The 16,536-nt window shown below is 36.4% G+C and overlaps 1 protein-coding gene across 4 annotated transcripts in view; it reads right to left on the minus strand.

The window, feature by feature from the left end:
* The window catches only part of LOC129579276 (uncharacterized), a 68,798-nt gene that overhangs the window by 11,023 nt on the left and 41,239 nt on the right, over positions 1-16,536 (minus strand). For 3 of the 4 annotated variants that reach the window (XM_055469176.1, XM_055469177.1, XM_055469173.1), the window contains 8 exons: positions 15,989-16,077; positions 10,280-10,363; positions 6,064-6,128; positions 4,210-4,430; positions 3,697-3,779; positions 3,109-3,249; positions 714-835; positions 212-242 (listed from right to left, as the gene is read on the minus strand). In XM_055469176.1, coding sequence (XP_055325151.1) covers positions 212-242; positions 714-835; positions 3,109-3,249; positions 3,697-3,779; positions 4,210-4,430; positions 6,064-6,128; positions 10,280-10,363; positions 15,989-16,077 — 836 coding nt within the window. The remainder of the gene's footprint in view (positions 1-211; positions 243-713; positions 836-3,108; positions 3,250-3,696; positions 3,780-4,209; positions 4,431-6,063; positions 6,129-10,279; positions 10,364-15,988; positions 16,078-16,536) is intronic. The other variant, XM_055469174.1, reaches the window with a different exon arrangement.

Consider the following 16,536-nt stretch of genomic DNA (forward strand, 5'->3'; position numbering starts at 1 on the left):
AATTATATGTTTCGCCTGGAATGTTCTGCATGTCATACATTGTATTGACTGGCTGGCCGGAGCTATCACATCATACACAAACACACGGGTCGCGTGCGCAGCAGCGCAATGAATTTTTCAAGACTTGCATTTCGAGCCGATCATATTCGGTAGCATCGCTTTGGGCTATATTTACTTTTACTGTGTAGACAAAATTATGCACAATACATACCGATCATAACACGAGCTGGAACCGCATTCCACTGTAAATAGAAGATGAGAGACGAAAAAAATTGAAAGAAACAGCAAAAGTTAACATGAAATTTGAGTCGAGAGAGGAGAAAAAAAAAAATAATAATAACGAAACTAACACACAGCAACAACATCATGAATATAGATAAAAAAAAACAACAAATGCTGGTACAGGACGCAGCAAGAGAGAGAAAGAGAGACAGAGAGCAGAGACATGATAACGAAATTTGGCGTTTGCCATTTACGTTGCTATCGCCATTAAATCCTAACCATTATTATTAGCAGACGAGGTGATACGCACACGTTGGGCGAACGGGACTAGCAACCAACATTTATATGCGCTCATACATGGCACGATGGCGCACTCTAACACACCCCTGCCTCCACCTGTCTCCCTCTCTCTCTCTCTCTCTCTCTCTCTCTCTCTCTATATATCTCTCTCTGTACGGCGTTTTGGGCAATTGTAAAAACAAAACACTCACCTCCAGCCAAAATGTAATAAATGATGACGTAACCAGAATTATGCCCGGAATGAATACGGTTGTAAAGTAAAAAGCTCGGTCTCTAGTGAATATGAGATCAACCTTAAGGCAACTGTAATTACCTGAAAATTAAATTAATATAAATTAATTCACGGTTAAAACCGTATATTTTCAAATGGTACTTTCAATGACACATATTTTGTGTGTGTGTGCATGTTTCATATTCAACATGCCATCGTTGTTGAATACATCATTTCATTTCAATCTGGCTGACTCTGCCACTACACATCACGTACATACGTGATATACACGCAACGCGATGTGCTCGTGTTCATCGACTGTGCAGCCGCTTCATATCGCAAATTCGGTTTTCAGTTCGGACATTTAAATTAGGCAAAAGTTCAACTCATTCCGGTGCAGTATTGTGTGGTGCAGAGCAAAGCGGCCATTCACATTTTGTTTTCCGATTTTAATCAGCCAATTTGTCAGACTCATTCCTTTCTTTCAACCGAAAAGTGCGACTCATTTGGTTGGCTACTTCCTTTTCCACCATTGCAACTGACTGCAATTGCTATCGTCGTCGACGTCGCCGCCGAGTTGCCACACAGTAATTGCAGGCGCATTTCGTAAATGTTTCACCCAACTGATTCATTATTCATTTGGCATTTAGTGAAAACTAAGCTAAAAGATACGTCGTTCACCGTATATCACCCCTTCACCTCATTCGTATACTTAGTACATTCAAACACGATTCACCAATCATTCTGCATAATTGTTTCAGCATTTTATAATGTATGCAATCGCATATTCGGTGTACGATTGCTTTTCAAGTAAAAAATTCAACATCATACGATATGGAAAAAAGGTATCAATGGAGATCCGGAGTCTTTGCCGTCGTTGTCGTCATCTTCAGTGATTGCGGTGGATGTGTGTGTAACAAGACTTATAACAAATTCTGCGGTGTATTATCTGGAGGTTTTGTTCTGCGTCACACATCCGTTCTATTCAATTAACTTTTGAGCGCACAGTAAATTTTGAAAATAAATTGTTGATCGCCATTAATAAATTGAAAAAATATATGCTATGAGCCCAAAGCCAACCGAGATACAAACACACAAATGTACAGCAGCTCATGGATCATTTTCGAGCTTTTTGATGTGTGCACACGAATGAAATCAAAGTATAATGACGTGATCGCATAGCTGATAATAATCACAAGGAGGTGTTTAGCCATGAATCTTCAGTGAACTTCCGCTTGTTTGAAATGCAAATAAAATGTGTGCAAGAGCAGCAAGCACAAATGTCAAATTCGATCTCATTGGGACATAGGTACATAACGGATTACTCATTTATACATAGAAAGCTTATTATGGTTTCATATTTTCGCAAATCGTTTCGCAGCTAATGTACATACGTACACCGAAAATGTTCATGCGTTTCAGTCGGTTCTCATTAAAACGAAATGAATAATGAAGGATATGGCGTTCGGGATATAATATGTGCAATCTTTGCCGGATTCGGTAATAATGTCGTCTCTTCCAGTGCTCCGTCATTTTACTTGAACAAGTTTTTATTGAGCAGAGCAGAGCGTCCAGGCGGGAGTTTGGTTCGGTCGAGCTTTCAAAACTGCAACCAAACCAATGCCTTTGAACTTTTATAATGCATGCGGAATCGATGTATTTGTTTCATATTTCTTGCATATGAAATGAAGTGTGGAACGCCACATATTGAAGATATCTCGAATTCGTCGGCCATTTTTCACAATTTCCCACAACTGCATGCTCGGGGAATAATAAATCTTTCGAAATCGATTGTTTATGGAGTAAACTGGCGTAACCTTTGATAAGCGATTTTCCCAGCTCGGGCACTATCGTATATTTGGGCACCGTATGTGCATAAAAGTTTTTCGCTGTTACTCTTTATAACTGCAATGGGAGCAAAGCAGTCGCAGCCTAGCGCACACAAAACACTGATGGAATCGAATGTACGCATTCGGCTGAGCCCGATTACTGTCGATCCTTTTTCGAAAACTGATAAATATTAAACGAAATTTTCCACTTAACGCTGCAAATTACACAAACTTCACGTCGCTTCTTGTGCTCTTACAATCATTTGATTTAAGCATTTGCCGCTCGATGTATGGCATGACTTCGAAAAATGAGAAACACATAGTACACGCACGCCGAAACGATGGCCAATCGGACGAAAGAAAGAATGAATGAAAGAAAGAAAGCACACGCACACACAGCTGTTTCGCTCCTCGAAAATGAACCGAAATTCCATCATCCGTGTTCATTTTGATGAAGTGTAGGTTAAAATATATGACGCAATAATATGGTGGATCATAATGGTTTTTGTGGGTATGAAATTGTGTGTGTATATATTTTAAATTTACCTCGCCAGCTAGCCTTAATCGGGCACGTAGTTGTTGCATTTTGTATTAAATATGCATTAAGTGTTGTTAAGGATGGACTTTTACGTAAAGTATCCTCATCGTTCTTCCAAACATATGTTATATGCGATAATTCATACGATACTGTTGAAATGGACATCATCGTTCCATCGGCAGTCACACGGCCGGAATGGGAAGAGAGCGAGAGATACATGCCGTACACAGACACAGCGTACACAGCAACATCGACAGCGGCAATCGATGATAGAGGATGTACAAACAGTGTTTGTTTATTACGTTGTCGTTGCATTATTATGCAGATACGCAAAAAGAAACGAAAACAGCCAAGTAAGTGGAAAGAATTGAAATTTAAATTTTTGTTATTGAAATTATAAGGGAACAATAATTAAAACACGTTATGAAACTACCAACTCTATACATATATTACAGTGTTTTTTTTTCTACGTTTACATGTTGCTGTATATCTCCGTGCAGCAATTGCTCCATTTTGCTAGCACAGTCACAGCACATACACAATTAATGACAAAAAAATGGTAAAAAATGTGAATGAAAAAAACAGAGTGTGCTTACTGCTTTCTAATGCAAATGAGCATAAGGGATCGTCAAATGGAAATATATTCAAGCGTCCTTGGCACGATAAAATTAAATGTCGTCTGTAAAGTGAAAAAAAGAGAGAAAGAGAAAGAGAGAGAGAAAAAGAAACGAAATGAAACATCGTGTTACAATACCCAAAATTGCGAAGAATTGAAATCGCTGCGTGCGCTCTCAAGCTGTGTAGAGGTACGTGTGTACGAGTTGCTGATCTCTCTCCGAAATCGGGTTTCTTGTTTCTTTTCATTCCAATTTTGGTTTTGCTGCATTTGGGAATCAAGCAACTTAAGGGGGGATTTAATCGAATCGAATTGAGACCACTCGCCGAAGTAGCATAATACGAATCGTGTCAACCACCGCAGAGTGCCACACAACGATTTCACAAAATCCATGCCGTGCAGCGTTGCAATGGCAATGTGATTGGAATTCAAAATGATTTATCCGATTTGAACAATTGATGTATGTATATGATGCAAAAAGCAGATATCGAACCTCATCAAATAGTTTATTGTGCCGTTCCGATAAATTCGTAGTGCAAAGTGCATCGGGATAATTGGATCCTTAAAATCACCATGCATTATAAAGTAGGTGTCAGGCAACCATATCTCTTCATGATGGTGGATCGCATTCAAATATTCATACTGCGATTGATTTGCATAACGTAGTCGCGGATCGTACCATTGTTGTTGCAATAAAAATTCGACTTCATATTTCTGGAATGAGAGAAACAAGACAAAAAGAGAAAAATGATGAGAAAAACAACCAACCAATCAACCATCCAAAAGTGAGCAAAAAACGTGATGCCATTTCCAGTTTGTGTGGCGCAAATCGACTAACTAGCAAGTAAACAACAATCACTTTATCGACACTTTGAACGAAATGGCATGCTTGCCGTATTTTAACGGTACGCGAACAAAGGAAACATGGAGAGCATATCTTTTTTATCTCTACAATCTCATTACACGCAAAGTGGTTGGTGGCCAACAATGCAAAAAGTGATCAGCACGACCGAAGGGCACACAGCGTACGATGCAACATAATACATATATTACAATTGGATTTTAACTAAAAATGCCAGAGTGTCAACCACTTTACTTTTTGTCGCTTCGTTTTTTCTCATTGTCCATTTTACACCACACCCTCGCATAACATTTCCGATGTCTAATGAAAAAGTTAAGAGATTAAAAATTATTATTTTACTAGCTGCCAATATGTGAATTTACGATGTGAAGGACGAACAGTATTTTGAGTCACACAAGCCCTTCAGCAATGCTGGCGGGTAGGTTATGGTGACGATGATGATGATGATAGCGATGGCGATGGAGATGGTGGTGATGGTACGATTATGTTTCTGAGTACGTTCATTACAATGCACAAGCCGACGCTTAGCGCTTTTACACAGTCAAAATGCAAATATATTCACAAATTGCGACAGCAAAAGGGAGAGAGCATTTTGTATGGATGTTGTTGTTGCTGCTGCTGCTGATGTGTTCGTTGATTTTGTTTTTTAACATGATGCCGTTTTATTTTATTCTTTTTTTCCCTCTTCACTTCACGCGCACCCTGTGTGATGATCTCCACGATGTTCAATCAAATTCTATTTGATATGGAAAATTGGGAGCGTGTAGAGTCGGGGGTTAAGATATTATTTTAATGTGTTCATTCGAAATTCATGTTTCCTTTTATGAGCTTCGTTTTTCTTCGTTCAATCAATATGTTTGCTGTGTCGTTTCGCTTTCGCTTTCATATTCTTCTCTCTCACTTTTTTTTCTCATCTTCTGCTTTTGTTCATTTTGTGAAAATGAACGTTCAATGCGAGAGTGCCACTGTTACAGATTGCTAAGATGGTTCTTTGTTCCTCCGCTCGAGCATTCCATTTGAACAAATCATTCATAAGTGTATCGTTTTTAGAAGGAAAACTCCACCGACTGGGATATATGAATGGTTTGGAGCGAAAATGTAATACAGAAAAGTTGAGCGGAAAAATGTCAAATGAAAATTGATAGCTATATAGTTCACTATAGTTTACTATACAGTTTACTATCCCTTTTCCGCTCATTCATCATCGACATTTTTCCGCTCAACTTTTCTGTATTACATTTTTGCTCCAAACCATTCATATTTGGTTCATATTTTTGCCAATATGTTGTTTTCGGTTTAAAGGTCATTTTGGGTATGGTTGTCGGATCAAATGCGATTAAAATCAATATGTTTTTTTCGGTCAAACACTATTATTTCTTACGACATCAAACGGCGATTATTTAACCGATGGGGATAACAATGGACGAACGAGATTTTTGCGTTTCGTACCATATGTATGCGTGTGTATGTGTTTATGTGACTTACCAGACTCGATTCATCCGGAGACGCTAAGCTAAGTAGAAGTACACTAACGTTAACAGTCAACGTGTCTGCAATGAAAATACAAGGAATATATTTTGGCATTACAAGCTTTGTGCAAACGTATCATCAATCTGATGATTGTCAAGAGAATTGAAAGAGTGAGAGCGGGAGAGAGAGAAAGACGAAAGACAGAGAAGATTTTACTTCCAAACTAATTTATTTAGAGAAGAATCAATAATTTCCCTATATATATGTGTACCTATCCTATGTGGGTACAGTTAAATAATGCACGAGGAACTGCTTTTCTCATGCCAAAATCGATCGAACTAACCAATTTTATAAGCATACATTTTGAAATGTAAATAGAAAAGTTTTCGAAGCGAGCAAAATTCAAAATAGTACCAGCACAATCGACTTTGCTTGGATAGAATGTGTGCGTGTGTGTGTGTGTGTTGTGTGAGGAGGGCGGCGAAGCCCAGAAAATATTTATAGCCTTGAACAACGCAGCAATGTTAGCAGGAAATATCAAGTGTCAAACAATATACAACACAATGGTTTGGTTGTCAATTTCAAGGGTTCTTCATTAATTTTCCAATTATTTTGAATCCGAAAATTTCAACGGTTATTTGGAATTTGAGCATGGATACGTTCACTAGTATAATTTCACCGAATGGATTTTTCAATTGCATTTATTTTTCATATGGAAAATTATCCACAACTCTCTCGTTCTCTCTCTCATTCAAATTAACTTTCTTTCAATTGGATCCGTTGACCACACAAATATATAAATTTTAAATATTTTTAAATATTTTCTAATGAAATTGGAAAAATGCTTTTTTGGGTTCGGTTTAGCCATTTAAGGTTTTTAATAATTGATCGAGAAATAAAAGATGTCCTAAATAAATTGGTCTTATTGTGAAAAAGAGCGAGAAAAATTAAACCGATAATGTCCCAAATAGCCACAGTTTGCTGGAGAGAGAGAAAGAATGGGAGAGAGAGATAGAACGAGGAAAGGAACGGAAAAACATTCAAATATACAACGTTAATACTTGTCTATTTTCGGTACATTAGCTTACTGTATGCGACAAAGTTTTATCCTAACGATTGCAATTGCAGACGGAAACCGCAGACAAGTATTAATGGGCAAAGTTGCGAGGTGAAAACCAATGTCGTCGACAACGACATTTAAAAATAACATGACGTGAAAGAAGAAAACTTTTAAATTTAGAAACTTTGAATGAGCAAATGAAAGTTTTTCGACATTTTGTAGGTCATTTTACGTTTTTAATGTGGCCGAATTCCACAGTGTATCGCTACTTTCCACCGTATTTTGTTCTTATCGGTGGGAAATCGAGTATTTTGTATTGCTATTCAAAATGTAATAATTTGAAAACGTGTCTTAAAATATAAGGATTTCATATTTTAATCGTGACGCATTACAGTCATATCACATCTATATGAAATAAAAATAAAATGTGAAATGAAGAACGCACATTTTTCGTCTGAAATTTTAAATTCCTTTCACATCCACACTCTTTCACATTCACAGAAATGGAAAAGTAAAAAAGAAAGTGTACTCTACTTGAAAACATCTTCATACTTTCGAACTACGAACGATAAGTCTTGCAAAACAAAATGAAAATATTGAACTAGGCTCCGCTTACAAAAGACATTACAATAGAAGAAATAAAAGAGAAGAAACAGTGCGCAAATGGTGTAATGGTGTTTTCCGCTTTCGGTATTTCTCTAAATTGCAAACGGAATTGCTTTCGATGAGTGTTTTGAGTAAACAATTTGGTTGATTTTTCGTAATTGTTCATTGTATTTGGAATGGTGACATGAAGGAAGGAGAAAGTGGATGATAGAGAAAAAATAAGAGAAAGAAAAACAAGCCGAACGTAAGAATATCGAAACGAATTTGCCGAAATAGTTTGTGTTTGGTTTGGTGACTGCCAATCAACGACTTTTGTAGTTTCATTTATCGAATTTCTGTTGCAGTAAAAACAGTTTGGTTCACAGTCGTTGTTGGCTCTTGCTTATCGTCTTCTATCATTTTGACACGATGCTGTTTCTTGGTCATTTTCCAAATTGATTTATTGTCGAAACTGTAGCGCAGCTTTCAACAAAATTCTCTCATTGTACCGTACCACCACGTGTATGGAAATAAAGTAAGTGTGTGCATGTGGGCGTGTGAGCTCTATGTGAAAATATATTAATTGCAAGGCACAGTAGCTAGGACGAAAGAGAAGTAACAACAAAACGATGAAATTTCGTTGCAAAAAAAATGATATGAAGCCCATTGTGAACCATTAAAGACTATAATTTATGGTAAGATGTAAGACCATAAAAGCGAATTTCTCGCTGGCAACCAAAGCAAATGAAAAAGACATATACAGTTTTCGTTGCTCATTAAGTGAAGTTGCAGTTTTTGATCAAATATCCCGTTGCTTCGTCTTTAATAAGGTGCACACACAAAGTGTGAGAGAGAGAGAGAGAGAGGGCGGAAAAATGAAAAAAAGAAATCTTGTAAAGCTTTTGTGCTCAATGTTTACCTTACAAAATCTAAAATCTAAACCGTCGCTTTCAAACTTAAGCTCTTTAAAGCTCATTGAACCACTCGCTTGACATATTTGCACTAATTTAATATATATGAATGAGTCTGTGTACTTTTATGATTTGTTACAATTGCCACCAGAAATTACTTAAGATTATTTATTACAACACCAATGGTCGAATCGAACATTCCCCAAAAATTCTTGCGCAGATACAAGTTTTTTTTTCATTGATTTAGACACAGATGCATCCGTGTTATAGAAATGGAATTTCATCCGATGGTTTTCTATTCTAACTACACTGGCATACTACACATGGCAAAATACTCTGTGAGATATTTATATTCTCCGAATCAACCATTGATTTTATGCGATCTTACGGGTTTCAAGTATCAAAAGTAACGTCGTTTCTTCCTTGGTGACACCAAGTTGGTATACAACAAAATATCATGCAACTATGTCAATTGATTATGTGTGTGACGTGGAATTTAAGACAACATTTCCGGATAGCACTAGGATCGTCCATAGAAATGATTTTGGTTTTTCGTATGCTCACGTTTTCTATTACAAACGATACACTTTCACCTAGACATACTCTATTCTGGAGCAGAGGAAATAATAAAAAATGATGAATGGCTACCAACGTATGGAAATGGAAGAAGAAGTAGATGGAGAAGAGGATGAGCAACATGAAACCAACTAAAGCGTTTTCAAACAATTCCATTTGTCTTGGGATTTCTGCGGGTCATCTAACCTTGTCCGTTACGTACGTGAGTATCATTCATAAAGCAAAAAACCGAAAGCACAGGAAAAATTAAACAAATGCCAACCGAGAAAGTAAAAAAAAAACCCGGATTAGTATCTGTGGCAAATTTCATTTAAACCATTTCTCATGCTCCTTTTTTTCATACACGATACGAAAAGTCCAAAAATTGAGTTATCTTCCGTTGGTTTGAATGGCATTCATTTTCGGTTATGTTCGTATTGCGTCATGTATTTCCCTGTTGTTTGCTTCATAATTCATAGATATTGTAAAATTGCTGTCGCTACAATCCCAAAAATTATAATTAAATTTCTCGATTGCCCCATCAAATATCCGAACAATGCGGACAGAGGATAAAAAAACGAGGATAAATGCAAATTCATTCGAAATTAAAATATTTGAAATGTGGTGAGATGTAGAAGTGCCTATGTCATTTGCAATTTCACTTTTTGTTCAATGGTCAATACGACGGATTTTTAAGAGCACAATACGGTATTTAAAATATTTTCAGCTCATTTATTACACTTTAACATGATCATAAAAAATGACGCTTGCAATTTATCATCATTATGCTTACGAAAAAAAGGATGCCATAAAAAATTGCACAACATTTTCTCGTCTACGTCTCACCAGCTCGAAATTAAAATATTGAGCGGAAGTCAAAAAAGCAATTTGTGTCTGGAAAATAAATTCAAATTATTGGTTTTAAATAAATATAACTACGCAGCCATTGTGCACTACTATAAATGTATTTGTGTTTGTGTTTGTGTAGGTGTGTGAATGTGAATGTCTGCAATCATTGAGTGTGTATTTTTTTTATTTGCAGACATTGTTTCATCGTGTTGTGTTAATTTGGTATATTAATCGCTTTTGATTTGGGTAAATTTTGGAAAATGGAACGCACCACGATTTTGTGCGCGCCCAGGTAGCCAACCAGATACATTTTTAGCTTTTTCAGGCGTATCCATACCACAGCAAAAATCGGCATCTGCAAATAAAATTGGAAATTGCACAAATAATATTTGTTTCTTTGTTTGTTGTTGTTGCGAGATTTGAATTTTTCATTAGCATTTTATTTTATTTATTTGTTTTTTTAATCATTTTTTTACATAACACCAAAGTAATTCGTCTTTATTACACGATTTTTGGTTTGACGGGAAACCATAACAAAAATTTCGGTTGAAAATAAGAATTTTTCTCATAGTTCAAATCGAAGAAAAATATTGAAAAATTCAGAAATTGCCATTTATTCTATCTAATCATGGGCTATGATTATTAGAGACATATTCACTCTTATCCAAATGACAGTGTTCTAGTCTAGCGGATGGAAATAACTGAAAATTAGAGACAACAGTTTATTTGCATTTTCATAATATGGCATCGTCCCATATAAAATGCACTGAAATACTAGGATTGAACAGAAGGAAGATCAATTGTAGGGGAGATACGATGAATATTTTTTATCATTTTACGTTGAACATGTACATATACATATGTAATAAATCTCGATTGTCATAGACCAAATGTCATATCAACGGATGAGCGAGGGAAATCGAGAGTGAGTGATCTCCGTGCTTCACAAGAAAACCACACTGAAAATAAGCCAAAGCTTTTCAAAAATACGAATTTCCACAAAATTGGATAGGAATACATTGGAATTGATTAATTTGTACATTTCTAGTATGAATGCTGTATGGCATCGAAATTGTATCAAAAACGAGGTTGCTCGAGGAAAATGCAGAATAGGCAGGGAGACGGAATAGAATTAATTGAAATATGTACGAAAATTTTCCATATTTCGTGAATATAGATTCCGAATAGTATTTCGCCTAAATGTGTATCGGTGTGTGTGTGTGTTGTGTGTGGATTGAAAGCCGAATGGAAGTGAAGCCATATATTTTAATTTTCATCTCGAATGAACATTGTTTATTCGCCGTAATCAAAACTGAAGATGGATGTCAGTCATTTTCATGTCCAAATCACATAAACGCAACCGCGCCATTACGATGAATATTCAACTACGATTAACTGTTTCGCAAAGTAATTACATTTATGAATCGGCGGCGTGAACATCAGCGATGAAAATGAGATTAATTCGCACCGTTATACGGAAACGAACATTCCCTGGTACGGCTAATGATACAATTCGTGTTATGTTTTATTTGAGTTGTATTTGTGTCGAAGTTATATTGGATGACATCAGAAAAAGTACGATCGTTGAGTTATGTTTGAAATGTATACTCTTTTTTTTTCGTGTGTCGGTAGTCGGTACATTGTGCAAAGTCCACAAGAAAACTTTTCTACAAAGTATGTACACAACTTCTGGACCACATTTACCGATGAAGCGACGGAAGGGATAGCAACAACTCTGTTAATGTACGTTTCTACAACTATTGCTGCTGTTATGGTCAACTTGTGGATACCGTGTTTCAAATCAATGCATTGCGGAGACAACGAAAACTGTGTACAGTGTGTGTTGCAAACACATCGATTTGTTTATATTTCGACGAATGAAATGAACCGGGTTTTTGGCAATGTTAAGCACGACCACCGCTCTGAACATGACTTGGAACATTTCCGTGCACGATGATGCGAAACATGCAATTGGGAATTGCAGTAATGTTCAGTAACACAGTAGCGTGGAAAATAAGATTGCAATGAAGAAAAGTTTGCTTTGTGTTTCGGCAAAATTTTGCGTTGATTTGCTTATAAAATATTCAATTGTATTCATTTCAAAACTGACATATGAATCAGTTTCTGCCTAGCGAAGATACGTTCGTTCTCTCTCTCTCTCTCTCTCTCTCTCTCTCTCTTTGCCTTGTCGAGCTGGATGTGTGATGCCTTCATTTGTTTTGACTGTCTCATTTAAAAACAAAGCATCGTACGTTTAGTGCATACACAAGATAAGCAAGCTACTTACATTGTTTCGGGTGTATTTTTAGTATTATCTACGTAAACAGCCATTTTATTCCACTAAGCGAATTAATAGCATTAACACAATGTTGAATTGTACCAATTTGATATTGTCGTCGAATTTTCGGGACGGGAATATATACATGTATGTATGTTCGTATGGATTCATAGTTAATACGTGAAAATGTGATTTCCAAGCGACACATTTTGCGTGCGAACAAGGAAATGGTGAATTACTTGAAGTGAAATCGGCATTGCGAAATAATTCAGTTTTTGCGTTTTGTACGAATATAATGAATGGCTACAGCTCAAAATGCGGCACAAGTCTAATTTGCAGCTCATGCACAGTGTCGTGCATGTTTCATGCTTTGCATGAGCATTCAATTGGATGACGAAGCAAGAAAGAGAAGCGAGAAAAAAAGAAATAACACTCAACCAATTCAATTCATTTTATGAAACAACAACAACAAGCGGATCGGTTGTTGTCGACTTGCAGTCGAAAACGCAGCTTAACATTTCGTTTATATTTCGCTACAAATATTTGTATAATTAAATAAAAATGAAATTTAGGACAAGCAGAGAGAGAGACAAAGAATTGGTGCAGTAACGCAATAGTAATTAGCAGTCCTTTGGTCGCAACCAATTACGCCATACAAATAAATATGGCGTTAATGACATTCTTGTAGTGGCACAAAAACAAATTACTTTCATCGGTCAGCCCACAAAACGGGGATGGAGTGGGTAAGAATAGAGAAAAAGGGATAGAAAAAAACGAAGTAATAATTGCGACCGCAACAAAATGAACAATATTCAAATAATTTTCCATTGGAATCATTGTGAAATTAGTTTCGAAACGATACATGTGTATTGTGTATGAATCAAAAAATATACTGGCAAAAGCTTTGCATTCATTTCCATCATCATTTTAGAGCCTAAGCCGATATATATTCAGTTCGACATTGTTGTCAATATAATTTGGTCGGTTTACGGCCAATGAAACCAATTAGGTAAGATAACAAAAGGAAACTGTTGGCTTTATGAAAGGTAAATACACCATAACAATATAAACAAATATTGATGCTTGTGAACCGGACACGATGACGATTCTCTCATGCAGGCTTCAATTGAAATTTTGGGAATTATTTGGGTGGCAATTTGGGAGAACCGAAGAAACTGGTGGGAGCGCAAAAAGCCAAGTCACATGCAATGAAATTATTCTATGTATATTTCCTTTTATTTTATTTTCAGTTTAGTTTTTTTTCGTTGTTTTTTTCTTAGTTGGTTTCCATGTTGGCTAAACATAATAAATACACAGCATAAAATCTGTGTATGCATTGCATATGTGAGTGTGTGTGTGTGTGTGCGCGTTTGTGTGAAAAGTTTCGGACAGCAGAGCAGCTGTAAGCGCTCCCAGAACGACACATTATTATTTTAATTTTAATACGGTTGTGTTTCTTGTGGTTGAAATTAGGCAATTTTTCATGGTGCTTAGTTGTTGCACATCTGCTCTCACGGCTACACAGTGAATGGAATAGAGAATCACACATAGAGAAAGAGGAAGAGTGAAAGCAAAAGAGAGAGAGAGAGAGAGAGAGAGAGAGAGAGAGAGAAAGAGAGAGAAACCAGCCGAGAAAATACCATCACAATGTGCACACTATTTTGAGCCCAGCTCTAAGCAAAGCACGTATTTCTTTTGTAACTTGTTTGATAGGCCGCGCTCATATATGCCCACGAACTTATGGCTCATTGCTCATGAGCTCATTATTTCGCCGTGTTATTTTTTTCTTGTTTCTTCTTCTTCTTTTTCTCAGTTTTCTCCCCCCCTTCAGTTGTGTCCATAAAAATGCCAGTGGCACGCAATTATATTGATTTTTATGACTTATTCCCCGACACGATACTAAAAATGTTTCAGTGGTACAGAATACAACTACAACCACTAACCGGTTCGACGTAGTGCGCGCGTACCACACACACGCAAAACCGTCCCAGTCTAGCATATTGAGTGAGTTGTATTGGAGTTGATGTATAAATTGTGTGTCCAAACGAAATGAAAATGAGCGAAATAGAGGGAAAAAGAGAAACAATGAGAGAACGAGAAAAAAATTGCGAGTAAGAGTGAACGAGGGAGAAAGAGAGAGAGAGAGAAAAGTGGGTAAAAAAATGTACTTGGAAAAAGTCTATTAGCGAAAGAAAATCTGTGAAAATTTGTGTAGTAAATTGCGTGGAACAAATTGAATAGCATGAGAATTTAAAAACAAATTTACATGCGAAACTTGACGGCATTTTTATATTTACAGTAATATAAGTGCTACAGCATTTCGTTTCATTTCGTTTGGAATTGGAAAAAAGAAAACGGAGCAAAAGAATGCGAGAGCTGAGAGAACGTGAGCCACAAACGAATGAGCGAAAGAAAGAGATAGGGCGAGTGTAACAATGTATAGGAAGCGAAGGAAATTGAGATATAGAATTATTTGCAAACATCCAAGCGAAGATACTAAACGTCCATAATTCAAATTAACATAGCTGTAGATTTTCTGCTAGTTTTCCAAGAAAATTACTTAAAATGTTTGCTTTACACGAACTACCCGGAAGACGATGTTGATAGCAATTTGTTACGGGCGTGTATGTGTGTGTATAAATGTGTAGAAACGAGAGCGAAACGATGTTGTTGCTGTTGTTGTGTCGAAAATCAAGAGTAGCCGATGTTCTGTGTAAATTAAGTGAGATGTAGATTTTGATGGAGTAGGAGAGAAATACGCGAAAAAAAGAAGCCGGGCTTCAAAACTTTAACAAGCCAAAAAAAGAAGTAAAAACCAGTAAGAAAAAATAACAATTATGACTTGATTATTTCGAATAAAGTGCGCAACTTTGGCGATTAGGATAATTAAAATTATTGAGAAAAATGGAAACTTTCTCTTTTTCGGCTGCATCAACTCCAGACCTGCGCTTCTCAAATGGGATTTTGATTGGAGTCAATTTGGATTCTCAGTCTGTCGTGCGTATTCTTTTTCCATTTTCGCATCTCCTTTTTTGGGATTTAAAGTCGAACATGTGTGTCGTAATAAGAAATTATATGTAATAAGAGACGGTCTTTCGAATATTTCATGATCCTTTTTTTTAATGTCTACATTTGATGTTCGGATCGGTGTGTGTGTATGTGTACATTTTGACCATGGAAATGACTGCAGGTCTGGAGTTAACAACGAATAAGGCTTATAATTTACCAGCATTATGAAAAAAAGCGCCTGTCTGACGCAAAGTATGCTCGGCTTGGCTCTATTGAATTGTCTACACAGAAAAGTACCTCGTTAGCAAAGTAAATATACTTGAATTGACTTTATTATTGGTGCGTTTGAGCTTTAGCTTGTGATCACTCGACTAGTTTGTTTTTTTTTGCTTTGTTTTCGTTGCTTTTCTCTCCATACACACATAAGTCATGCCCAATTTTTCAGATTTGGTGCCCCCATATCCTGGAGACGGATGTGGGTAAAGAAAAAAACATAAACCGGAGCTGGGAGAAAGACAGCGAAGCTACGAGAAAATTCATATAAAAAAGACGAAAAACTAGGCAAAATAACGGCAAAGCTATCAATAACGCATACATACGAGACAGTCATACACAAGGTAACGAAATATATATACTTATTTTCTTTTTCATTTTTGCTTTAAGTCGCCAAAAAAAATGGCTACAAAAACTTACCATCAACTGGAGGTAAAAGTCTTTTATCGTAACGTGAATTTTTTAACAGATGATCTAATATTTCCTTATCGGATTTTCCCTCGGCGAATCTGTTGACAGCCCATATACAGAAGATTCGAGTTATACAGCGTTTTCAGAGGCCATTTGAAGTGAGCGAGCGAGTAAGAAGGAGAGAAAGAAAAAATAAAACATATTTATTCAATTTCATTTCGGTTAAATCGTTTACGAAAAAGGTCACAGGTCAGGAGAAAAGTGAACATATAAATGGGATCTCAAATGTGCAGCAACAACAACAACATCAATGAACAACCTGATTTGTAAATGCGAAAGTAAAATCCAATGAATGCAAAAGGAAAAATAAAAGTTGAAATGAAAATAATATGTTGAAAATAAACTCATGACAAAAGGATTCGAATGCAAATTGAACGGGGTAATCCTGTTCACTGTGTTTTGCCGTGCAAAAAATGCATAAGGAATTCACGAAATGCAATATTGTTTGTTTGTTTGTTTCATTCGTTCTTTCTTTAATCGCTTTTTTGCGTTCGTAA

Source organism: Sitodiplosis mosellana, unplaced genomic scaffold (assembly GCF_009176505.1).
Source record: "Sitodiplosis mosellana isolate CC-2019 unplaced genomic scaffold, AAFC_SMos_1.0 Smas_scaffold_6226, whole genome shotgun sequence".
NCBI lineage: Eukaryota > Metazoa > Arthropoda > Insecta > Diptera > Cecidomyiidae > Sitodiplosis > Sitodiplosis mosellana.